General features: G+C 30.5%; 3 protein-coding genes across 3 annotated transcripts; 1 reads left to right on the top strand and 2 right to left on the bottom strand.

Annotated features, from left to right (window-relative positions):
• Positions 1–3,293: 3,293 nt before the first annotated feature.
• On the top strand, positions 3,294–4,617 carry LOC101218288 (WUSCHEL-related homeobox 7). The gene has a single exon (XM_031887810.1). The coding sequence runs from the start codon at positions 3,547–3,549 to the stop codon at positions 3,937–3,939; it is 393 nt and encodes a 130-aa protein (XP_031743670.1). The 5' UTR covers positions 3,294–3,546; the 3' UTR covers positions 3,940–4,617.
• A 401-nt stretch (positions 4,618–5,018) lies between these two features.
• LOC101206202 lies at positions 5,019–6,652 on the bottom strand. Its single transcript, XM_004138384.3, has 2 exons — positions 6,429–6,652; positions 5,019–6,164 (listed from the first exon to the last, which is right to left on the bottom strand). The coding sequence occupies exon 2, from the start codon at positions 5,975–5,977 to the stop codon at positions 5,381–5,383; it is 597 nt and encodes a 198-aa protein (XP_004138432.1). The 5' UTR covers positions 5,978–6,164; positions 6,429–6,652; the 3' UTR covers positions 5,019–5,380.
• A 6,048-nt stretch (positions 6,653–12,700) lies between these two features.
• On the bottom strand, positions 12,701–14,540 carry LOC101218527 (uncharacterized acetyltransferase At3g50280). Its single transcript, XM_004138523.3, has one exon. The coding sequence runs from the start codon at positions 14,476–14,478 to the stop codon at positions 12,982–12,984; it is 1,497 nt and encodes a 498-aa protein (XP_004138571.1). The 5' UTR covers positions 14,479–14,540; the 3' UTR covers positions 12,701–12,981.
• Between the last annotated feature and the right edge of the window lie 11,349 nt (positions 14,541–25,889).

Genomic DNA, 25,889 nt, shown 5'->3' with positions numbered 1-25,889 from the left:
TAATAAGTTGAAGAAAAAAGGAAGAATAGAGGGGGTTGTAGTGGGGAGTAGTCAGTAAAGTAATTAGAGGCGTGCCCTAATTTCCAGCTTAAGCCTTTCTCGAATCTCACTGATTAACATAATCCCCCAATTAATACTCTTTCTATTTCCACTCTCCCAAACTTCATTATTCTCTCTTATTTTAACATCCCATCACTCTAAACAAATACAAAAAGACCACCCTTCTCTATATCTAATTGTTTTTTCTTTTCTTGGAATCATAACCTTTGATATTCTCTCCTCCTTATTTTACCAAAACAAATATAATTAACTTCGACTGAAATTAACTCAACCGTACCTCACACGTTCTTTCAGTCTAGAAGTTAGAGGTTTGATGTTCCACGTTGTAATTGTTGTACTCCAACAAAAAGAAAAGAATTTAATTACTTTTGTATGAAAAAATTGACATGTACATGATATATTCTTACTTGAGATTTTTATTATCTTTGTTAATTAAAGTCAATTAATGTTTGATTTTCATTTGTGTTCATTCTAACTCAAAAGATGATAACAAACGAAAAACACTAATACTACTCTTCAACAATAATAATGTATCTCCCACACAACTTTTCTTGAGTTCTTAAATAGTCGATAATGAAACAAGTAAATAAAAGAAAGTAGTGTTTATAAGCCTAATTTTAAAGGATCAAAAGATAATTAAGATACAAACTGATGAGGTAATCGAAAAATAGGTAAAAACATGCCTCCTCGCATGCAACAAATTCACCTTTCCATATTTTACGTGATCTCTTTTTTACTTTTTTACTGGAATGATAATCTCATATAATAATAATAGAAAAGAAAATTTTGTTTTTGGGGTTTTGTATGGTGTAATGTAGACAAGAAGATAGGACCATTTTAATGGCACTTTTAGCGATGTATGGATTTGGAAATTCATTTTCTCTTCATTCTTTTTGTTGCTTTTCAAAAACATAAATCCAATCCTGGAAGACTGTGAATGTTTTTTTTTTTTTTTCCCTTTCTTTTCTTTTTTAATAATTGTTTATATATAATTTTCAAAATTTCATCATTTGTAAGTTTAATTAAAAATAAAATTAACAAACAAATATATGTTTTGTTAATTTGATGTACTCTCTGTGTTGTGTATGTTGTTCTTGTAATGTGTGAATTTGTGAGTATTCCTTTACAATTATTTATGATTCTTTCTAGTACAAATAAATTGATTTAATTTTCTTATGTTTTACAAAGCAATATATGTATATTTATAGTATTGAAAAAGAAAATAGACAAAATCAAAATGGTTGTAATACATTTTTTTAATTAAAAAAAATTACAATGCTAGCTTTTGAATCACATGTTAGAATATGAAGGTGTGTAAAATAATGAATACAATAATAGATTTTCATGTGCAACTTGTTCTAAATATAGTTAGACTAAAAAGACAAAACAAAACAAATTAAAAGTGTAAAAAACAAATAATTAATTATGATAGAAGTGCTCAAAATTTTGTAATAAATTAGGTCAAAATAATGACAAGACCTTGAAGACAAAGGCATGTTCATTGAAATTGAGCTTTGTAGAACAAAGAGTCATTTGAGTTAAGACAAGAGGCTTATGACAAAGTAAAATCCAAACTAAATATTAATAGTTAATATCCTCTTTTTCGTAACATTGGTGGCCTTTTATTTTCCAAAAGAAAAAAAGAAAAAGAACATTGGTGGCTTTTGTTGTCTCTATGCTTATGTTCCCACTGATCTCTTTTTTTTTTTTTTTTTTTTTTTTTTTCTGATTAATTTAAAATCCCACACCCAAATTTTCATACATCCTTTTGGCCAAACCTTCTACTTTTGGTCAACTTAGTATCTTTGTCAGTCTCTTTTTAATCACAACCCTCCAACACACATTCAGACAATCCTCTTATTTACTTTGACTTTTCATTACATACTCCCTCATTTCTCTCCTCCATTTCATTTTGTAATGATACCCACCATTTAAATGGACTTCTTTGTAAACATCACCCAATTTTTCACATTTCTAGTAGCCCTTGTCTTACATTATTTTCAAAATAAATAATTAATTACCGCCTATTAGAGTGTGTTGGTTATGCACTATTCATGTGGGTTTAGAGAAGTAAGTGTCACTATGAGTCATGAGAGACTAAGAAATATTATAAGTGAAACGAGCAAAGGGGAGCGTCGCAAACGTGAGAGAATGTTGAGAGAAAGAGCCCTAACATATTAGAGAAACTATTATGCATAATAGATTAGTTGAAATGAATGCAAGCACAATGAAAGAAGGAAGAAAACCCTAGTAATTTAAAACAAACTAGAGTTTAATATATATAATTAACATACAAGGGCAGAGGATAAAACTTAATTATTTTTATAATTTAGGGCAAATTAAAGAAAGTTGCAACTGCAAAATGGAGACCATGAAGACATAAAATTCCATTTAATTAAATCTTTCCTTGAATTATAACCAAAATTATGTGAATTAGTATCAATATTGGTTTAGAGTTTAAAGTTAGATCACAGCTAGGTAGGTACTACTACTAGGCATATGAAGAGAGTACTTAAATATTGAAATATTGGTGTTTTAAATTATGTGGGAATAGTTTTGTTAGGACAAGAGTAAGTGCATGCCTTACTGAAAAACACCAAAGCTAATAAAAAAATGCATTCAAATACGTGAAAAATAGGAGTTTGATCCATGAGACTCAAAATCCCAATTATATTAATATTAAGTGATCTCACAATCAATGAAACTTGCATCTTTGTCTGCTCGGTCACCCAAATTTTTCACCAGTGGCAGCTTTTGCGCATGTCTCCTCTCTCCATTTTCCCTCATTTCCATAAATAAATCAAACTAATTCACTTCAATCTAATCTCTTTCTTTCCCTAAATTCAAAGCATCCTTATTCATAACACAAACAAACATAAACATACAATCCAACAATTAACAACTAAACTTATCAAAATTTTAACTTACAACTTCTAACATAATATCCTCCATCCATTTTTCTTACATTTTAAAACAACGTTGATAGACTTCTAGTATGATATATCACCAATAGATTCATAAAGAAATTTTCATATATTGTGTCATACCTACAAGTAATTTACGTCTTACCGCTATATTTGCATTCGCCCCAACCTTTTGGTTACATTCTATCATGACATTTTTGTTGGCTGCAAGTTTATAAAGAGATGTACACGATAGTAAACAGTGGCACTAGAAGAAAGTAGAGTAGTATATATAGACAATATATATTTTCATAAATATTGGTGTAATGTTATTGGATCTTATATTATATAATTCATAAATATTATGGACATAATTGATAAGAAAGGACCACAGAATTATAAATTACATTCGCCACCTGAACTATATATATATATATATATATATAAAAGTATTGTTTTAAAGAGGGAGCAGAGTGTACTTTTTCTGACTTGCACAAGGCTTTGTTTCTGAGAAGAGAAGTTTCAGTTTCAGTTTCAGGGGGAAGAAAGAGCATTGGTGTTGTTGAAGAAGAACAATAAAAATATGGAAGATGGGGTTTGTTCTAGAATATATGTAAAAGGGGGAGGAGGATGCAGCGGAGAGAGCGGTGGTGGAGGCGGAAAAGGGAGTGGGAGTAGCAAATGTGGAAGATGGAATCCAACAGCAGAACAAGTAAAAGTACTGACAGAACTGTTCAGGTCAGGGCTTAGAACTCCGAGTAGTGATCAGATTCAGAAAATCTCTCATCATCTCAGCTTTTACGGCAAGATTGAGAGCAAGAATGTGTTTTACTGGTTTCAGAATCATAAAGCACGTGAGCGACAGAAGCGTCGCAAACTTTCTCTTCCTCAACAACAACATTTCATTCTTCCACCTTCTTCTAACCTTCAACGTATGTTTGTTTTTCACCTCCTTTTTATACCTCAATTCATTTGACCTCACTTTCTAACTGCGCTTATAAGCACTTAAAAAGTCGTTTCAAACTGGCTCACTCTATTATATGACAAAGCTCGAAGGAGTGTTTTAATTGTTTCACTGATTTGGTTTTCCGGTTTGAGCAGATTTTGCAGATCAGTCAATGACGAATAAAGGTATAATGGATCAGTTGGAGCCAGAAAGAATGATGAAAACTCTTCAACTTTTTCCATTAAATTCTACCATTGATGAAACACAAGGATTACCAGAGGATCATCATCAGTATAGAGTAAATGGGAAGCAGTATGAGGATGCAACGGCTTTCACCTACAAAATAGAGACAAAAATGGATCATCCACCATTGGATCTTCGTTTAAGCTTTCTGTAGATCACCAGATTCATCATCAGTAGTAGACGTAGTGTTCAAAACTTATGGAGATTATCATTGAATTCTAAGGTTATTGTATTGTAGCAAGTTAAGGCTTTAACTAATTTAAATTTTATCTTATTCTATGTGTTTTATTTCTGGAGAGGAAGGACTAAAAAAAAAAAACTTCGACATTCTCAAGTGCATGCTCAAGACACGTAGATTTATTGTTAATCAGTGAATGTTGGAAATTGGGAAATTCAAATTGGCCTTTATCACGAGAAACCAATGTGTGGATTCAATGCTTCGGAATTCATAAAATTTTCAAACTATTTTTGTCCAAATATTTGTCACTCCTTGGTTTTGCTTCCTTATTATTCAATTCGATTCCATTTCCCCCCCTTCAATATGTTATCCTAATTTATCTTATTGGTTTCCTCAAATAATACACACACACACACACACACACATATATATAGGTATAATATACTGCAAATTAAACAATGACATTACACGATCTACCTCCTGTTATATATTTCCTCCCTTCTACATGCAAAAGAACCAATATGAATATAACATATTAAACTTTTGGGTCTGTTGAGATGATTTAACAAGAAATTGATAGTAATTTATGAACCAAATTGCAGTTAAAAAATTATTAAACATTAAAATCGAACTCATAGGTATAAGCTAAACTATATGACAATAATTCTTTGAAAAGAAGAGCCAATAGTTATTTGAGGATAAGAATCTATTGCTCCACATTACTGTACGAAGAATATTATGTTCGGTTAAAAATAACTTACTTGTTTCGTCATCGACCACTCTGTTACTATGGAAGTAAATGGCTTAGAATGTTTTGTTAACAAGGATAATAATAAAATTTCCATTTCCAAGTTTTTATGTGTTTCTACGTCCCGTTTTGAGACCTCAAAAAATGAACAATCTTTCAAGAAAAACCAGTTAGCTCTGGGTTTGAGTTGGTTTGGATCTTCACTTAGTTTCACACAAGCTTCATTCTAATCATGGTTAGATCACCCAGGTTCGGGTCTATAAGGTAACATGGATAATAATAAACAGCTGCTTTTCAAAGGTTTAATCTTCATTGTCATCAGGTTTTACTGATTGCTCAAACGAAGCATCCATTATAACACCATCCATTATATGCACAAGAACATCCTTCTTCTTTAAATCCACCATTTCAGACCTTACCCCATTAACAACAAGCCTCCCATTTCTGTCCTTGGAAATGTTCAACGTGAATCCAGAAACAGCATCATATATAATCTCACTCCCGTAATCTACCAACGTCGAATAAATAGTTCGAGGAACAGCAGAGAAACCTAATATTCTAGAAATCACGGCGTAGGTGTCGTCCATCTTCTCAGTACTTGTGAAACTTTCATTCACTCGTAAACTCAATTCACGCTCGAAAGCCTTCTCCGAAGGAATAAAAACAGTAAAAGCAAGATCCTCAGGCAACATTTCGATCATCATTTCTCCAAACTTGCCCAACTCATCATCTTTTAGAACCTTTCTAATCAATGAAACCTTATCCCTGGCTCCAGCCTTAACTCCTACAGTTAGCTCTGGAAGTCTTAGTGTTGTAATGAGTACAATAAGTACGCAACAAAGAGAGAGGATCATAAAAACGAAGGCAATTGGGTTCTTTAGAATGAAGCTCCTCTTCATCTTCTGTGGTTCATTAAGCTGCAACGATCTTTATTTCCTCTCTTCCACACTATGCATGTTAAAATGCAGGGTAAAAAGGAGGATCAGAGTTTCATGTTCCCAACCAATTTCCTTGAATATGTAATACCGTCTTCACATCAAGCAAAACACTACCCAAATCTTCAATTGATTATATTTATCATGGAACCTGAAAAATTAAAGCCACCGACTCTAAGTATTGCGTAACTAACATCAATTTCTAGACGACTTTCTGTATATAAACTAGAAGTAATTGATCTAGGTTGAGATCGACGTTTGTTGTGAACTGCAATTTGTTCATACACAGTAACATTAATTTCAAGAGATGAATTAATGGAGTTTTGTCTCTTTGGCCAGCGCGTACACAGAACCAAACAAGGGAAGTAATTAATAAGAGAATTAAAATTGTAGAACGAAGACGAAATGAAATTACCTGAAGCTGAGTTATGGGAAGTATGAAACTCCGATTGGAACAGCCACAGTCCGAAGCGGATTTACTTTCCTCCATCATCAAGAATTAACTGGTCACTGATTACGAGGAGATCCACGAGATCTGAAGCTCCACCAACGAAGTAGAGGTCGTAAACGTCGTAGTTTCACCTTCGAATCGCTGCACCACCAATGAGGTCAATTCACGGTCCTATGATTCGAACCGGAACCGACGCCCAATTCAATGGCCTCTTTGACAGATCTGTTATGGGCTTTGGGTCATTCTCAAATGGCCTATTAGCCCAATTACCATTTACTTTTGGGGCTTTAACTAAGAAAGCCTTAAAATAGTTTACCATACTACATGGTTGGCCAAATTTTCCTATAATTTTCACACAAAATCCTAAACGGCTTATATTTTAGAAAAATATAGGGCCTAATTGACAAATGTATCCATATGTATTATTAATTTGATTTAAAAGAATAATAATAATAAATAGAAATGTGGACCGACAACAAGAAAAATCAGGGACGTGGATTACAGTTTAGGAAATTCGGAAAAGCACAAGAAAGTTTCTTTCTTCGACAATGACACTCTACTCCTTCCATTCTATTCACAAAATATTTCATCTAGTAGAAGATTTGGTGAAATCTTGACGATGAAGAAGAACAATCTCGATGGCCAAGTGAATCAGTGAACTTTCGACACATTTTTGGGAGAAATTTCAGGTTAGTAAGAATGTACATTTCGTATCAGAAATAGATTAGGGTATATTGAGTATATTGGAAATATTCAAATAATATGTTAATTAATCGCAAAAAATGTTTATGTAGATTGTAAATGCGAAAAAATTAGGGTTTCTTCAGTTTTAAAGTACCAAATTTCAGCCGTTGAAGATAACTTCGTCTCACACTAATGAAGATAAAAATCGCTTAGTATATTTGAAACATGTAGTATTTTATTTAGGGTTTAGATTTATATATGATGTGTTAAATAAACATGCATTCATATTTACATATGTTAAAGTAAAATCGATCATAATATACAGTGAAGAAAATGGTTTGAAGAAGTAAAAACTTTTTTGGATCAAGGACTAGGAAGATCAAATCAAACAAGGATGATCTGATAATTATTGATGATGGAGATGTATATGTTATATTTTGTGTTGTAAGTTGTTTTTGTATTGATGAGGCATAGGTATATTATTTGTTGCAGAGATATATGAATTATAATTATATCGTATTCGTATATATTACCTATGATGAAAATAATAAGCTCTTCTAACTCTCAAGATTATAGAGTGAGTTATGTGCAAGAACTAAGGGACTACAAACTTCTACCGTCAGTGTTTTCAGGTGATAATGACTATGATTTAAGCGGACCAAATGGAACACAAATAGTTCTATACGATGAGAATAGAGTAGTGAAAACAGATAGTTCTAGAAACATCTGAGAAAAAATGCCTAAAATGCCTAGACATGGTAAAGAGGTATGTTAATTTGTATATATCATAATATATGTAGTTATTATGTTATGATATGAGGTATATATTAAGAAAACATTTTATTTTGTAGAAAAATGATGGATCTAAAACTATTGACGTACATTTTGTGAGGAAAGATCCGACTCTAATGAAGTATATTATTTTCGCACCAAATTTATTTTGGATTGTATGTTTGTGAGGTATATTTTAAATGATATTGTACAAAATAATGTACCAATTGCTAAAAAAATCATACAAATAAATTAGAAAGGGCAAAAGAAAAATAAATCAATCTAAGTGGAAGGAAAAATATAATAAAAAGGAATAAAAAGTCTGAAGAAAAAAGTAGTGGAAGAAGGAGAAGAACAAAACAGGGGGAAAGAAGTGAGGAGAAGTTTGAAGAAGATAGAAAAGACATAGAAACCAAAAAGGCATGTTATTTATTATACATATACCGTTTCATACATACACCAAATTATAATTTACATTATTAAATGATATTGACATTTTATTATGTATCAGAAAGTTAGAGTGGAAAAGAAAAGTGTAAAAAAAGGGTTGCAAAGGAGGATGTATATGAGATATTTATGATGTTATTTCATTTATATTGTGTAATATGTGATATATAATATGACATATGATATACACTGTTAGTATCTTAGGTCACGGTTTGTGTACATTTTCAATGACTAAAAAAACTAAAAGATAGAACAAAGTCAAGATGACAAAGATCTACTTCCTTGAAAATTTTGGGTATTATGTTCGGATAGATTCAATCAAAAAACCCATAAAAACCCCTTCAACCCTAGCATTTGGCATTGCTGAATTTGCCTTTCTCTTTTGGTTTGAGCGTGTGAAAGTGTACCATTTTTTTATTGATCCTTCAATTTTCTGCGCAAAAAGAGTGGATGATAGGAATTTGTACATACTTAACTAGGTTATTGACAACCACCTAGAGTGAAATGACCTTGTTGAGAGAGTAGTTGACGATGATTAGGTATTGTATTTAGATTATAAATGCGTTTGTCAATATTTTGCTAAAAAAATTATTATGTTCACGTTTCGCTAAATTTTCATTTAGATAAAATAATTTTGAGTTTTGGTGAAATGATAGGTTAATAAGTTTTTTCTTTTTTTTTTTGGCAAAAGTGTGCCACGGCTCTATTTTAATAATATACAAATTATTAGAATACAATGCATTCTTTTTCATCATGAGATTGCAATCTAACAAATATAGGAAAAAAATGTGCCAAAATTTTCTCATGGTATTAGAATTGATGGTTTTACACTAGATTTGATTTGTTTCAACACTTCTTGAAAATATTTGATTTAGTCGCTTTTTTTTATAAAAAAATTATTTAACCACCTTTCACATCATTTTGATTTTAATTTATAAGAGATCTATAGATTTTATTTTATCTTAAATAATTCTACTTCATTCAGATATATATTGATTGTTTATTGCTTTTTATCTAAAAACATATTAGTATATCAATTTAAACTTTTGTAATTGAAATAGAAAGTTATGAGATTTAGCCCATAAATTTATGTGGTTTTTAAATTACATAAAATATTGTTTCTTTTATAAGCAAGAGATTGTTGAATATATCTTTCACACTTTTCATATAAACTGAAGCTGCACTATTTTCTGCTATAAACAAAAGTTTTAGGTTTCGTTTTTCCTCTAATTTTAATTTTGATATCTAATAAATTAGATTTATAGGAGAATGAATTAAAATATTTTTAGTTTTCAAATTATTTTTTTAAAAAAATGGAAAAGATAATCTAAGTTAAATGAAGATATATATTTGTTTATTAAATAAATTTTGTGAGTTAAAATTAAGAGAAAATAATAGTAAAAAGAAAAAAAGCCAAAAGTTAACCTAACTATAGTTCGGTCTTCAGTGTCGTCATCCCCCTCTCCTCCTCCTTATCCTCATAGACGTCGCCGTACGTCATGGATGTTTCTCTTTTTCTCATTCACCATCTTCTTCTCATTTCCTCTCTCTCCTCAGATCTCTTTTCTGCCAAGTCTCACCCATGAACAAAGTTCTCCATCGCAAGCTTTGCTACCGTGTGGTCGCCGCCCGTCAGGGTATCGCCCAACAGTGTTTAAGACAGTATGAGATTGTATTGTGGTTTTCGTTAAACCTTTGGTTTCTACGATTATGGGTTGACTTTGATTAAATTACCCATAGATTTGGGGTTTGGTTTGAATTTTAACTTATTTCGGTTGAGGAGCATCATCGTGAAGATTCCTGCTCCGATTGGGTACAATAGGCTAATACCACAAATATTATAAGCACATGCCCCAAGCGAATATTAGATCATACAGATTTTGTAAATAGTCCCATACTACCATCTTGAGGGATAAGTAATAATATTTTGTGAGTTCAGATAAACTCAACACATGGTGTACTAATGGAGGCTATGAAGTGTATTGAGATTCGACACTAGATAAACGTAAATGTTCTTGCACAGGGTTAGCACAAACTAAATGCAAATTTGAAAAAAGCAAACTTGATAAGATTGAGTACACCCAACATAAATCATTGTATTGTGATCAATAGTAAGATCCTGGAGTAAACATTGAACCTATGGTTTATCAATTCATATTACAAGCACACAACATAATGATAATGAGAATTTGTTCCTTCATATCTTATAAGACTAGAAGAGTATCACATGTGGCAATTTTTAAATTGGGGATATAATGGAATAATTATCTAATGTGTAATCCTGTCATAATTGTTGATATAACATTTTTCAATTGGAGAATAAATACCATGCATCACCATTTATACAAGTATTAGTTGTTTATTTATTTATTTATTTTTAATTTAAATCTATCTCGTTGATCTTACAATCATAAAAAAATAACGATTTAAAAAGATGTAGTAAGAAATTATTATACAACAAATTATATGATTGGATGGCTGCAATGATCTTTGTGGCGATAATACCACACTAACATTTTCTGTAAGCAGTGCTGCATACACAACATCTAAATAAATTGAATACTTAATTGTTAAGTTTTACACACTAAAACTTTACTTACTTTTTTAATGTTCTTTTCTTGAACAATTCGTTAATTAATGTATTTTTTAACAAATAATGCATCCAGCTAATCGATTAAGAAAATTGCTCTAATTTCTTAAATAGTTTCTTAGATACTCATTTTGACTCATTTCAAACAATTCTGGGCTATTGTTCTAATTAACCTAAGGATCTAATGGATAAGGGTGATCAACGGTTAGTCGAAATTGGTTTTTCGATCAAACCGACTCCGACCGACCACAAGTCATATGGAAATGGCGAAACCAATCCTGACTGCTCCCAACAAAATCGTAGATCGGTCAGTTGGTTTTCTCAACATCGAAATCAAACCAATCTCTCTCTAACAACACAACAAGCAACCTTATTTTATACATAGAACTTACTCTGTCGGAGATTCGAGGATGTCGAGACTTGGAAGAGAGAAAGAAGAGGAAGCGGTGTTGAAATATTTATATATATCAGAATGTTGAACAAAAGTGAATTGATGAGTCGTGACGAACCACTGCAATGAAAAAAATTTCGACCGACCGTAGTGCTAAACTGCTAACTGTGTTGTCGGTTGCTTCCAAGGTTAATACAACTTTTATGTTCTAACGTGTACTCGTCGGCGGAACAAGAAATAAAAACAAGAACCGGAAGCTCAAAATTGAGTGAAGTGGAAGTGGGAAGAGGAAGAGAATTGGGATGGAACAAAGATTGTGTTTATTTTCTTGTTATGAAACAAATGAGAAATTGGGCTCAATTAATTATAGGAGAGGAACTCCAACTAGAATCTGAAAAGGATGATGGACAGAAGGAAGAGTGTGCAGAACGGAAACTGTAGGTGACCAACGAACGTCCGAGCAAAAAAAGTTGGATTGATGTGGACCGAACACATGTATGGTGGAAGATACCTATGGGGAACTAAAAATATTTACCAAAAAAGATGGAACAAGTAATAAAAATTATTTCCTTTATTCGCGCAAGCACGGTTACTCGAACCTGTCCGACCGGACAAAGGGCGACGAAACCAACCATTGTTGCTAAAAATCGAAACCCACAGCAGTTTGCCCTTCCTCTGACCAAAAACTTCGGTTAGTCGTTTGGGTTTTTTGGCCTTCCTGCTCACCGCTACTACTAACGAGTGTAAATATTAACATTTTTCAGCTCATTAGCATATATGTGCTTTAATCCATAGACCACATGAGAGCTAGCTAGCCCTTAGAAACTGGCTGCTCAATTTTTTTTTTTTTTTTTTTGTTGAATCAGCTAATTCTTTTTAACAATTCATTTAATTTTTTTTCCATTTAAGGAAAATTAACTATAAAAAGCATTAATATGTGTAATCTATCCACTGGATATATTCTCCTGAAACTATGTTATCATGTATATATTAAAGAGTTTCAAAAACCAATCCTCCTTCCAGTATTTCTCGCCACTTTTACCTACTCGTAACAAAAAGTAGTGTAATTAATTGTAATAAGATTTCATTATAGAATTAATCGATATTGGGTTTTTCTTTACAGTTACCATTTTCTCACTTAATTTTCAACTGCAATCCTATGAATGTTCAATCAGATTTGTGTACTTTGATTAAACTTGGAAGTTGAGTCTCATATCATCAAAGCTAATAGGAGTTGAAAGCTCACTTTTGATATTAGTTTGTGAAGGGGAGTAAACATATACCCAATTCAAAAAAATCTGGATTCCTTGATAAGAAAGAAAAGAAAAACAAAAAAGAATAAAGAAGAAAAGGTTAATAAAAAAAGATTAGAATTATTCATTTCTGAAAACTGAACTGAGGTGATGTATCATCATCACTCATAATCCAACACGAACAGTCTTGATGAAAAATCCGATTATTATAAAATTTTCAATATTTCACAGAAAAAACAAGCTTCTTCGTCTTCATATAATAGTTTCATTTTCCACAGAAGACACACATACATATATTTATCATCATCATCTTCTTCTTCATCCTCACCGTTATGCCATGGAAGGCCGAAATTTGCACAAACTTTCTACTAAATTTACCTTTTAATTCGACGAAGTAGACGAAACATATTGCATGAATTCCCAATCTGATTCAATCCCCGCCATAGTTTCCGGAGCTAAAACCACCTCCAAATCAACGCTTCCACCGCTCTCTCTACTAGGAAACGCCGAAATCTTCCCGTCGAACTTATTCGCCCGTCCACTCCTCACCGCCAACGGTCGTCCCCATCCGAAATCGTTCTCATACATCGGAAATCTAGGAGAACTTCCCATCGTAATCGACGCACCATCGGCGTTCCCCAGTGGAAAGACCCTCGGATTCCCCTCCCAATCCTCTACAAACCGCCGCACCATTCCATTATCGTGCGCCATCACGTTCTCGTTCAACTTCTCAGCGCACCACCGCAGATCCCGAGAGAGAACATCGGCGGCGGAAGCGTACGTCGGAACACTCTGAATTGCATTACCGAAGTAGTAAGGATCCAACTTCGGCTCAAGCCGGTGACGACAGTTCACCGCCATACGAAAGGTTGTCATTTTGTTGGGTGGGAGTTTTCTCGCTCGTGTTACTGACCTCCATAACAAGGCGCAAAGTGATTGAAACGACGATATCGTTGTGTTTGGGATCTCCTCGCAATTCGCGTTTTCTTTCGAAACGGTGTCGTTTCTGTTCCAGCTGTCTTTAATGGTCCCTACTTTTCCGTTATTTTGACAGTACTTATCATTACTTTGCTTCCCCATAATCTCCACGGCCGTTACCGTTAGCTCCCCGTTATCGATTAATTTCTTTTCATTCGTTTTAGCTTTCAGTTTCAAAATTGCTTCTCTACTGAAACTAAATATTCTCTCCCGTAACGGTACATCCCCGGAGAACGTAACTTTAGGACCACTCGACGGCAGTCGGAGGACAGTCGGAGAAACAAGAACACAATCACGCAGGAAATCCGGTGACGGAGTGATAGCGAGTTTTTTAGTCGTCGTTGTCGATTTACACTCCTCGGCAAATGTGTTGAAGAAATTCCAAAAGGAGGTACCGTCGGTGACAGCGTGGTTAACGGAGCAGCCAATGAAAATGCCGTCGGCGAGGAAGGTGACTTGAACGGCCATGATTGGATTAAAATGACCGGCGAAACTAACGGTTCGATCAAAAGCAAAAAACTCCTTGAAGCAATCAGGGACATCGCCAGGAGCGAGAAGGTCACGAACGAAAAATTCACCGGCATTGGTGTGGATGAAGTCGACACCAGCGTCGTTACATTTGATGTAAACGTAACCATCGTCGTCAGTGACTAAACGACCGGCGAGAGGAGGAAAACGAGAGAGAGCTCTGGAGAGACTGCATTTGAGACGCTGGATGATAGAAGTGGCGTCGAGATTATTGGAAGTAGTGAAGAGACAGCCTTTTTGGATATAGTGACAGGAGAGCATGGGGAGATCGGAGACGGAGAGTTGGAGGTCGGGGAGGGAGGAAGGTTGATCGGGGAAGACAATGCATTTAGAGAGGAGGAGCGGAGAAGAAGAGGGAGTTGGAATTGGCATTTTCTTTTGTTTGAGAGAAATAATTATGAAGTGAATTTGTGAGTGTGGAGAAAAATGAGCGGCGGAGAGGGGTATTTATAGGGGAGAGGGTAAAAAAGAGACGAAATTTTGGTTCATGAACTTGCGGTTTTTTGTTATCTGTGTCGTTAAGGGAACTCTTTTTTTCTTTTTTTTTTTTTTTTTTTTAATGGACTGATTTCGTTGTCATATTATTTATTATTATAATATGGGTTAAGTATTATTCCTTATTTTATTTAATGGTTGATTCCTGTTCTTAGGGATGAATTTTTGATATATATTCAAACAATATTTTCTATTCTCCATATATTCAAACAATATTTTCTTATTAATACAATTTGAAATTTTACCATGTTTTGTAATTTTTACTATTTACAATAATTTCTTTTTATTAATGTTCAAATTCTAAAAAAAGGAAAAAGAAGAACCTCTATATACTATAAAGAAATTGGTAGAAAAATATGGATTCTTGAGAGATTTATATCTAGTGTGATATTATGTCCAAGTAACCTTGGAAGTCAAGTTAATAGAGATTTAAATTAGAGTTGAAGTAAGATAATTATATGAGAAAAAGCTAGAGTTTTATATTAAAATTATTTGTTGTTGAAGATAAGTTTGAAACTAAGACATGCATGGTTGGGAGGATCTTTTGTTAGAGATTGGAGAGATCGGCCTTTGAATTTTTACGAGAAACATGATTTATTGTTTTCGCTAATCAATTGGTATTGAAATGCAACAAAAAGAATAATAATGAATGTGTAATTATATAAGTAAATGAAAGAATTTAAAAAACATGTATATGATTTTGTAGTTTAGGATTTGATATAGAATCCTTGACTTGGGCATATTGGAAATTAAAATTTGGATATTAGAAAGATCTGCATGAGATTTTTGCTTGAAATCTCAGTGAGTATCTGCCTAATAGAGCCAACCTTGGACTTCACAATGATATCTCTATATATATCTCTCTATCTCTCTATATTACATCCAAAGATCCACTTTGCCTCCTTAACTTAAACTTAATTTTCTTATAAACAAAATAAAAAATAAAAATACCCATAATCCCTTGATCTCATATGATCTCATTTTCCAGATCTTCTCAATATATAAACTCCTATTATTGCATGCATTTATTTATGATTGGAAAATAATGATAATAGAATTTAAAAAGAGAAAATGAACAAGTGCCGCCGACTATTTACTCTTCTGTAAGTTGGCTGTCATTCCCCAAATCCCCAGATGGGGGTGTGGCTTTTAATAATTATTATATATAATTATAAACAATCAATCAAGTAGTAGGGTTTTTATTTATTAAATTATCAAACTCTTTTAGTTTCTCTCTCTCCTTTTGTCTTAATCAATCAATTAATTAATTAAAGAACTAGAGGGGTTCATCCATTTTAGATAATTAATTAATTGTGTACAAGTGCAACCCAAGCTCCAAGTTCATATAATAATAAGGAGGAATATAAATTAAAATAGCTCAAGTTCGAGATTAATGCAATTTATAACATATGGTCGGTTCATATAATTATATATGCATCAATGATTCATCCCTGCAAAGCCGGCCTTTTATTGGTCGGTTCTTTGCCAGTGATACAAATATATGAATCTATATATATATACACTTAGGGGAGTATACATGATTAATTACCCCGGCTCACATAATTATTAGCGTATTATTAATATTATATTTACACACACAAAAAGAAAAAAGATTAAGTGCTATGTTTTGGGTCTAATGTTTCAAAATATTCTCCATTTGTTTCTTAAATTTTGGTTTTAGTTAATCATACTTAATATAGTTTTATAAAATTAATTTTTTAATAATTATAATTAATTAAGTTTCTCTATTTTATCATGAATAAGATTAATTTATAATTAATTAAGTTTTCCTATTTCATACCAGCAGTAATACGCCACATCCCATCATAACTGCAATAGTGCTAATTTTTTCTATAAAAAAAATTCAAATTTCAAGAAACTTGATTGAGTTTAAAACTCAAAATAAACTTGACTAAGAGAATTCACACATTCCCGATCTTGAAAAAGCTTTTTAAATTTATATATATTAATAAGAAATCTTCCATTTTACAAATGAATCGTAACAATTTCAAAGTCAAACGTGTTTAGTTTTGAACAAAGCTTTCAACAATTTTAGGTTAGGTATAAGATTCTTAAAATTTTTGTATGAATTATGCATGTGAAGGTGAATAAAAACAAAACAAAAACAAAATCTTTATTCTTCAAAATAATTAAAGACAATGAAGCATAATGTGTTGTCCAGTCACCCAAGGATATAGTTGAAGCTATCTGAATTTCGAATATTGGACTTGAAACATTAGGGTAAAAAGAATTTTGGTGGACTAGAATGAGATAATTATAATGTAAAATAAAAAGACTTATTTTATTTTGACAATTTTCAAATCTACCCTAACTAAGAAATACTTAACATTTGGATACTTTAGTTAAGAATAAAATATGGAAAGTAGAGCCTATGCTTAGGAATCAAATACGTAGTTAATTTGAATATTAAAATGAGAGTATAGAAAGAGAAAAGGCAAATGTGTGAGAAGTTTATAATAATATAATGGTTTGACTTGAGGAAGAAGGTAAGGGTTGTGATTTTAGATATACAATGTTTAATTATTGTTCATATGGATAGTAGTATATAATTTAAAGTTAAGAAAGAAAGGGTGTACTAGGAGTGAGGAATTAAATTATAAAAAGAAGAAGAAGAAGAAGAAGAAGAGGAGGAGGAGGAGGAGAGAAATGAAAAGGGAATCGTGTCATTTAATCTGCCACGTTTAATGACAGTTCAAGAACAACAAGGCGCAATGGGGGAGAAGCTCTCACAATTACTTAGTTGCACTGAACCTTGACCATAATAATATATATTATATGTATCAATATCTATTTTATCATTCCCTTTGCCAGTTCTAACCCAACTGTTTGTATCTATTCATTTCATCCTCCCTCTCTCACCTTTCTCTACTTACTATTCACCTTTCTCTCTCTCTCTCTCTCTTCCAATCTCACCCTTACTCGATCCTCTCCATCTTGGAGTACACACTTAGACACTTGTCTCTAAAAATTGCGAACATCAATCTTCACCTCTGCTTATTATTTATAAAATATTTAACGTATTACTCACATTTTCCTACATAATAAAAGATGGTGGATTTTAAAATTGAATTAGTGGAACTGTTGGAATACCCTCAATTTTGTTACTTGAATGACCAAGTATGATTTGTAATTTGACATATTTAATTATTTTTAGTTTACTTGCCATGGTACGTCTACAGTTTAGGGAAGTACACATTATATATATAACCCTTTAACTAGACTTTATTATTTTGTATTATATAACATTTGTTTTTTCAAACCTACGTTTTATATTTTTTTAATTTGTCATTTTTATAACATTGACATAAATTAGAACCACACCACCTGAAATAGAAATATCATACTCATTAAGTAAATTTTTTTAAAAAAATGTTTGTTTATAATCTTTTTTCTAATTATGATATCAAAATTGAAAATATAAAATGAATTTTGAAAAATAAATAAATAACTATTGTCCCATGTTTCAATTTAGATAATACGAACCTCTTTTATTTTTTATTATGATATTATCCCAAGTTTTCAATATATTTTGTGTTAAATTTTCTGAATAATCCCGATTCTATGTTCTTTCTTTTATTTTGATTTTAGAAAAGTATCTTATTAATTACCATGGTGAAGGATTTAAACACGAAACTTCTAGTCCTCAAAAGCTTATCGATACCATCGTTAAGTCCATGATGACTCTATATTTTAATTTTTTAAACAAATTAAGTTTATAGCATGAAATATTAGAGTTTATTTCTATTGATCGTGATTAGTAAAATAAGTTAAAATATTTATAACATATAGCAAAATTCTAGACTCTATTATTGATAGATTCGGATGGAATATTACAGAGAGTAAATATTTTTTGGAAGTTTTCTATTTTTAATAATTTTCCTTATAAATTTTGAAAGGGCAGACATTGAAATATCAAAATTTTGCATGCAGAATTTGCATTGAACTAAGTGGAATTTGAAAAAAGAAAAGAGAAGAATGATGATTGTGAGCGAAAGAAACCTACATTCTTACATTTTTGGAACATAAATAATGAATAGAGATGTAAGGCACCAAATTCTCAACTTAACTATTAATTATTAGTGGACTCTTTTTGTCTCACATTTAGAGTAAGAAATAACCGCCCTCGATTCATATTCACAAACGTAACATTTTTTTTTATATAACTTCTCCTTGTTACGTGTAATGAGTGAATTCTTCTCTTCCATTTGTTGTCTATCCAAAGCTTTCTTTATTTTAAAAAATAATAGGATCTCACCATTTTTTCCCCTTTTTATATGCTATCTATTATTGTCATTTTACAATAGGAAAAAATAATAGTGAACGCCATTATACATTATTTACTTTTTTACTCTAAAGGACAAATCACACTATCGTTGTTAAATCATCATATATTCTTTTAACTTAAAAGGTGACGGTTTATTATTATTATTACTAAAAGTAGAAAGCAACTCACAATTATCTATATTATTTAAAGTATAGGAGAGATGGTTGGACATTAGAAGTTAAAATGAGCCTAACTAAAGTGATATTCATATAGATAAAGATGATGATAAAAAAAAATCTTAACTCTATTTTTTTGTAGAAACAAGATTGTGTCAACAATTATTATAAAAGCTAATTAAAAAATTAATCAATTACGTGTAATTTTTTTAAATTTATTTTGTTAATTACTTAGTAATATTATAAATTATCTCAAGTGTGTGGTTACATACAAATATATAGTACGAAATAAGTGATGAGGACCCAAATATTTAGACAACTAAATATCGACACATGGCATAAACCACAAACTTTATCAAAATACAAAATGAAAAATATTTTTTTCACAAAAAGAAAAAAGAAAAAAGAAAAAGGAAAACGACATGTCGTTGGGTGTGCGTCAAATCTTAATATTACACAATATATATTTGGATGTCGTATTCATTCTTAGAGAGGATGACGGGGATTATTCCCTTTTAGAAAAGACAAGTTTTCAATGTCTATTTAAAATCATTATGTGTTCTTCTACGGCTTCATCAAACTTGGGGATATTTTCGTTTTCTTTTTCTCTTCTCTTCTCTTCTTTCCCATTGTCAACTACTTTTGGTATCCAAAGTTTGAAGAATATTGTATTTTCTTTTAGGATACTAAAATCTCTACGTATCTCTACAATGATCATATGCTATTGTTTGTTTTGACTATAAACTCGACCTAACAATATCAATGGAGATGTGATTGTGTACGATGGTTATCTCTCTAATTTTCGTACTAAATGTAGAAACTTGTTTGTACCTAAGCATAATAAAAGATTAATTTTATTGATTTATTGGAAAATGCAAAATTGAATTTTGTATTGTGACTAGATAAAAAGAAAAAATACCACAGGTATGTATATATAAAAGTATGAGACGATATTTTTAATACGAAGTTTGTGTCTAAATTAAAGTAGACAATATCATATGTAAAAAAAAGTTTTCATTATCCACCCTCATTAGTAAATAATGCTTATACTCAAAGGTACAATTTGGAAGATGTGTGTTTCTACCATTTTAGTTTTAGATGTGAATTCATATTTTATATATTAGGAATGACAAATCAACACTATATGATATCAAATACATGTACGTTTTAACGAAAAAAATTAAATTAACTTTGTTACCAATACACTATTAACACAATAATTAAAAAAAAAAAGTGACAGTGAAGAAAGTTCATTTTTAAAAGTACAATTAACCAAAATGAGAGATCCATGCTAATACAATTTTATGTTTACAAAGCTCAAATTAGCATTCCTTTTTGGTTGAATTAATAATAATTTATGATAGGTATGATGAACTTACTGTTTAAGATGGGATATGTCTTAAGCATCACGAATGTAGTTTATAACTTAGATAATAATTTAATATATAGCATCGATGCAATAACGATGGTGGGATTGTTTGATGAAATTTAAAAATTGGTTGCCAAAAAGAATTTAAAATTAAAGTTCAACCAAACAGACGGTAAAAAGATATAAATTTAAAGGTCATTGTTGTTGGTTTTCGTTTTCTTCATTATTATTTTGTTGGCTATGAACGTTTGTAATGATGAATATATTCTTTAGATCAATAGCAACTATATATTATGGGAAGAGTCTCATTTCTTTTAATGGACGTGGAGATATTCAACCCTAAACCCTAAGAAGAGCATCTCTTTAATTTCATAGATTTCTCTTTTTCCTTTTTTCTTTAGAAAAACAAATATAAGCCCAACGACTAGAAATGTTCTTTCTAACAGACATTTTTTAAATTGACGTGACAATTTGATAAAAGGAACAAATACCCTAGCTTTTATGTGTGCATATCATGTAATACATCATCATTTTGTTAAACGACCTTTTGATCATGTATATCTCAACAAAATTTATGTAATTTAATCCATTTTTAAAAGATATGACTCACTTATTATGACATATAAAGTTTTGGACGAAAGTTCAAACTATATATGTAAATATGAGATGTCATGATTAAGTGCAATGTACACGAACAAAACTAGCTACTAACTTGTGTCATCTCGCAATGTAAGTCAATGTAGGATAAATATATCCGACCATTAGAATATTTTAATAATTTTTTCAATATTTAGTCATAATATGCATGTATTGTATCCATTTTGTATTCCAAGACAACATATTCAATAATGTACTGCTTGAATTGGTTTGGATTAAAATGATAGATTAAAAAATAAAATAATATCATATCAGTATAGAAATATAAATATGAAGGTTGGATAATATATAAATAAATAATAAGAAGGATAGAGTTAGGGGCATGGGAGTTGATGTTTGCCACCTCAAAGATGGCGACCAGAGCAATGAATCTTCTACAAAAACAAAGAAAACAACAAGACAAACTCACTTTTTAAATTCTTATATATTTGTATAATTATTATATCTTTCTCTAGTCTTTGCTTGGCCTCAAAATAATAGGACATGATTTCATCTTTTTGTTTTGTATGACTATGTATGCTAAGTAATTATATATGTATTTGTCCCATGCCATTCATAAAATATATACACAATTTAATAGTTTCCATATCTAACACTCTCTTTTTCTATGTTTATATATAATTTTGAAAATAACGTCTTGTTTGTATCAGGAGGGTTTATATGACGAAGTGTATTAAGTTGAATCCTCTATATATAAGTTGTAACTAAATCATATTTATTATAAATTAATTTTTGTTTAATAATCATTTAATTTTAAAAATCTGATGTGTATGTTCCCATAGTTTTCATTAACATTTTAATTCTCATACAATTTTAAAAAAACAATAACAAGTTTTTTAATTTTTTTTTAGTTATTCATAATTTGAGTTAAATTGTAAAAACATTTCTAATATATAGAAAACATATAAGTAAGAAAAGCATATTCAACACAATTATTTCTAAATATAGAAAATTACATATAAGCAAGAAAAGCATATACAACACCATTATTTCTAATTATGCACTTCATATTCCAAATTTCCATATAACACAAAGTCCAAGTGGTTAGGAAAACTTAGGTTGACTAACAAAGCAGAAGCAATAATATAAGTTTTAAAAATTATATTTTATTTTAAAAAAGTTTGTCACATCCAAGCTTGTAATTTTATATTTTTTTTGTAATAATACATAAATATGATTGCAATTCAATATTTTTTATACGTTAAAAATCACTTTTAATCCCTAGACATTTATCAAAATAACAATTTAGTTTATAGGCTTTTATTTGTAACCATTTAATATTTGTACTTTCACTTTTGTAACAATTTAGTTTATGAAATCTACGACGCAACCATATATATTATCTAAACTTTAAAGTTTGTAATGCTTTAACCCATATTATAAAAATGAGTGTTAAAGTTGAATGAAATTTGTTACATGACTAAACTAATAAACTCGATGATGATATATTGTTTACATATTGCTATTATTTATTTTGAAATAGGAAAAGGGGAAATGGGAAAGATTATTGTTTTTGAAAATAGTAAAAGCCCATTCATGGCACCTACTCTATTAGTGTCGTTTTGATGGTCTGTTTTTGAGAAGAAAATAAAAAGATAAAAAATAATGATTTGCATGAATCCCACTCAACTTCAACCCATTTGCAAAGCAAAGCACCAACATGCTATCGTCGTTTTAAAAGTTGACAAACCAAATCAATGAAATAAATACAAAACAAAAAAGTATAAATTCCTCAATGTGCCAAAGAAAAAGAAACAATATATATTAATATTTAGAGAAGGGATATATTCGGTGTTATGTTCTTTGAATTAGGCCGTTTGGTCATACCCTTGGGCCCATTTCCCTTTTTTTCCCCTCCACTTCTCTCCTTTGATAGCTTCATTCCTTCTACTCTCTCCCCCCCCTATTAATCAATTATATCCTTCACTTTTCATACTTATATATATATATTAATATCTCTTATATATATTTTAAAATCTTCATAAAACATTACAAAAAATAACATTTATATTATATAAAATCATAACTTAAAAAGAAAAATTACTTGAATTAGAAAATATGGATGAGTATTTTAACCCAAATTAAATTTTGTTGATGAGGAGTGTTATGTATATTGTGGGAGTGTATAATATATGAAAAAAAGAAAGAGAGAATAAAGTTGGGGGGAAGGGGAGGGAATAGGAATATAAAGGTAGTTAGGTAGTTAGAGGGGAAAAGGAAAATAATGTATGGGATAGATTATTTTAATTTCTCATCCTTCATTTATTTGAAACTAATTTAAATTTTAATTTCAAAAATTGGTTGCCAATTGGAGGCGTCTGCTCCCCATGCCCCTAACCAACTTGAACGCTGTCGTTTCATGTCGTTTTCCCTCTTTTTTATTTTTTATTTTTTTTTAATTTCCTTTTTTCTAAAATAATATATAATTTAATTTAATAATCTCATTTAGGATCTCCCGCCTATTTCGTACTCAGTACGGCTTTTATTTCTTTTTAGTTTTCTTTTTTTGTCTTTTAATTGTTTTATTTTATTTCTCAAATTTCTAAATGCAATTAATCTATATCATTTTTCAAAATTTGTTCTCTTTTCAGTATTCCCACCTTATAATTATATATTTTACTTCTTTCTATCCTTTTCTATACATACATACATTAAATATATTAAACTCATTCTTAATGTTTTAATACATTTTTTTTTAGGTTTAGTTGGTTTAATATACTATAATATTATTGCAATTTGGAAGTGTCTAAATTTGAATTCATCCGTTTTGAAAGAAATTTTCTTATAACATTATCTCTAAATTTTATAAAATCATTTCATTCTAAATTAATTCAAACTCAACTTTGAAATTTCAAACATGATAGTGAGTGTATATATTCATTATTTTTCTTAAACTTATTTTTATTTAGGTATTTGACTAGAAAGAAAAAAGAGAACTTATTATCAAAGTTGTATAATATAGACTTTTCACGATTATCATAAAATAAAAAATAAAATTTTAGTATAACTAGGTTATACATGTTTTTGTACCATTAATATTTCATTAACATCTTAATAGAGAAATGTGCCGCATGGTACTTCATTTTTTTATATATAATTTTTGTTATTTGTGTGTAAATGTAACCTAAGTCGTATCTAATCATTATTCTTATTATAATCAACTTTCGACAAAATAGAAAAATGTGACGAAGCAAACTAAAGAAAGGTTTGAGCTAAAACAAAGAAGGAAACAAAAGAGAAAGGAAATGATTGTAAACACACTTTGTAGTGTTTTAATTTAACACATGAATTGAGAATTAAGGATGATGGGAAAAATGAATGTTGAATAATGGTGTGATGAAACATTTTGTTTGCTTATGTGTGTGGGAAGAAAAGAAAGCTAAAAAAGAAAAAAAGTTTAGGAAATTAAATTAGACAAAAAGAAAGAAAAAAAAGGAATAAAGTGAGAAGAAAGGGCAAATCCAATTGAAGCATAAATATGTTGAAGATATGATATGGTATAGAGATAAAATTAATTAAAACAAGCTATAATGGCCAACCAATAAGAATAAGAGAAAAAGAAAAGAAATCATATCATGGTTTAAAGTTGAAAAATATTTTGAGAATTTTGGTAAGTTTTTTTTTTTTTTTTTGTATTTTTGTAGAACATGATGAATTAATAATGGTGGAGGAAGAAGATGTCCACTCCCCTTAAAAGGATTTGGTTATGTGCATCTAATTAATTTCCCCAAACTTCTTCATTATCATCTCCTTACCCTCAACTGTCAAATCAACGTTCTTTTCTTCTTTCAATTTTTACCCAACAATCAAGATAAGTATTACAATCTTATTATATATGTATATTGATTTGTATATATAATAGTTAATGCAGTAAAACATTTAAGTATATTTTTTTATTAAATTTAACTATATACTATATGTAGCCAGAATTTTAAGTTAGGGACACATTTCTATATTATAGGATTTGATGTTTAACCCAATGAAACTCTAAATTAGTGTTTATAAACGTGCACAATAGGTTGTACAAGTTTTTATTTTGCCCCTATCTCCATGTGGGTATGTCCCTAGTACAAGTTCATATGAACACATTGATATAATATACAAATTATATAATTTCACCCTAATGAGCAAAATTAACACATACATGTTCCTTACAGATCATATGTCATCCTTTCCACATTCCACATTCCACCTAAAATGCTATTGTCTTAAAATGTGTTTATTATCATGTGTCACTTCCTTGGCAAATGTCTTGAAAATACTTACTTAGTCATGTAATTCACTCATGCTTATCAAATTATCTATAAATAGAACATTTGAAGCATTTGTAAGACGTATTCGGTAATTGTGTATTGAATTTGCCTCTGTATGGCTCTGTCGGTGGTACTAAACATTCACTTCAAATTTAGTTTAAGAAATGTTCTCTACGATGATTTTGATGAATCACATGTACAATATATATAAAATTGATTACTAAATAGATGAACTAATAGCACTTTAAGTGGAAGGTAACAAAGATGTTTAAGGTACAATTTAACGAAGTTGTATTAGATAAATACGTGGTTCTATACATATCTTATAAGTCTATTAGTTGTTGGAACAAATACACTTCAACAAGAACAAAATTCAGAATCTAATGAAAACCAACAAAACCAAAACAATTGAAACAACTACAAAGGAACATGCATAAACAAAATTTAGAATACAACAACGACAAATAAAATCTGCAAAACATAAACCCGTGAGTGGCTGAGTCGCGGACCACACTCTGTTTAGGATGTTTTATGGCTCTACCAAGGAT

The sequence above is a fragment of the Cucumis sativus genome, chromosome 6, assembly GCF_000004075.3.
Source record: "Cucumis sativus cultivar 9930 chromosome 6, Cucumber_9930_V3, whole genome shotgun sequence".
Taxonomy (NCBI): Eukaryota; Viridiplantae; Streptophyta; class Magnoliopsida; order Cucurbitales; family Cucurbitaceae; genus Cucumis; species Cucumis sativus.
This window is presented reverse-complemented; position numbering and strand designations above follow the sequence as displayed.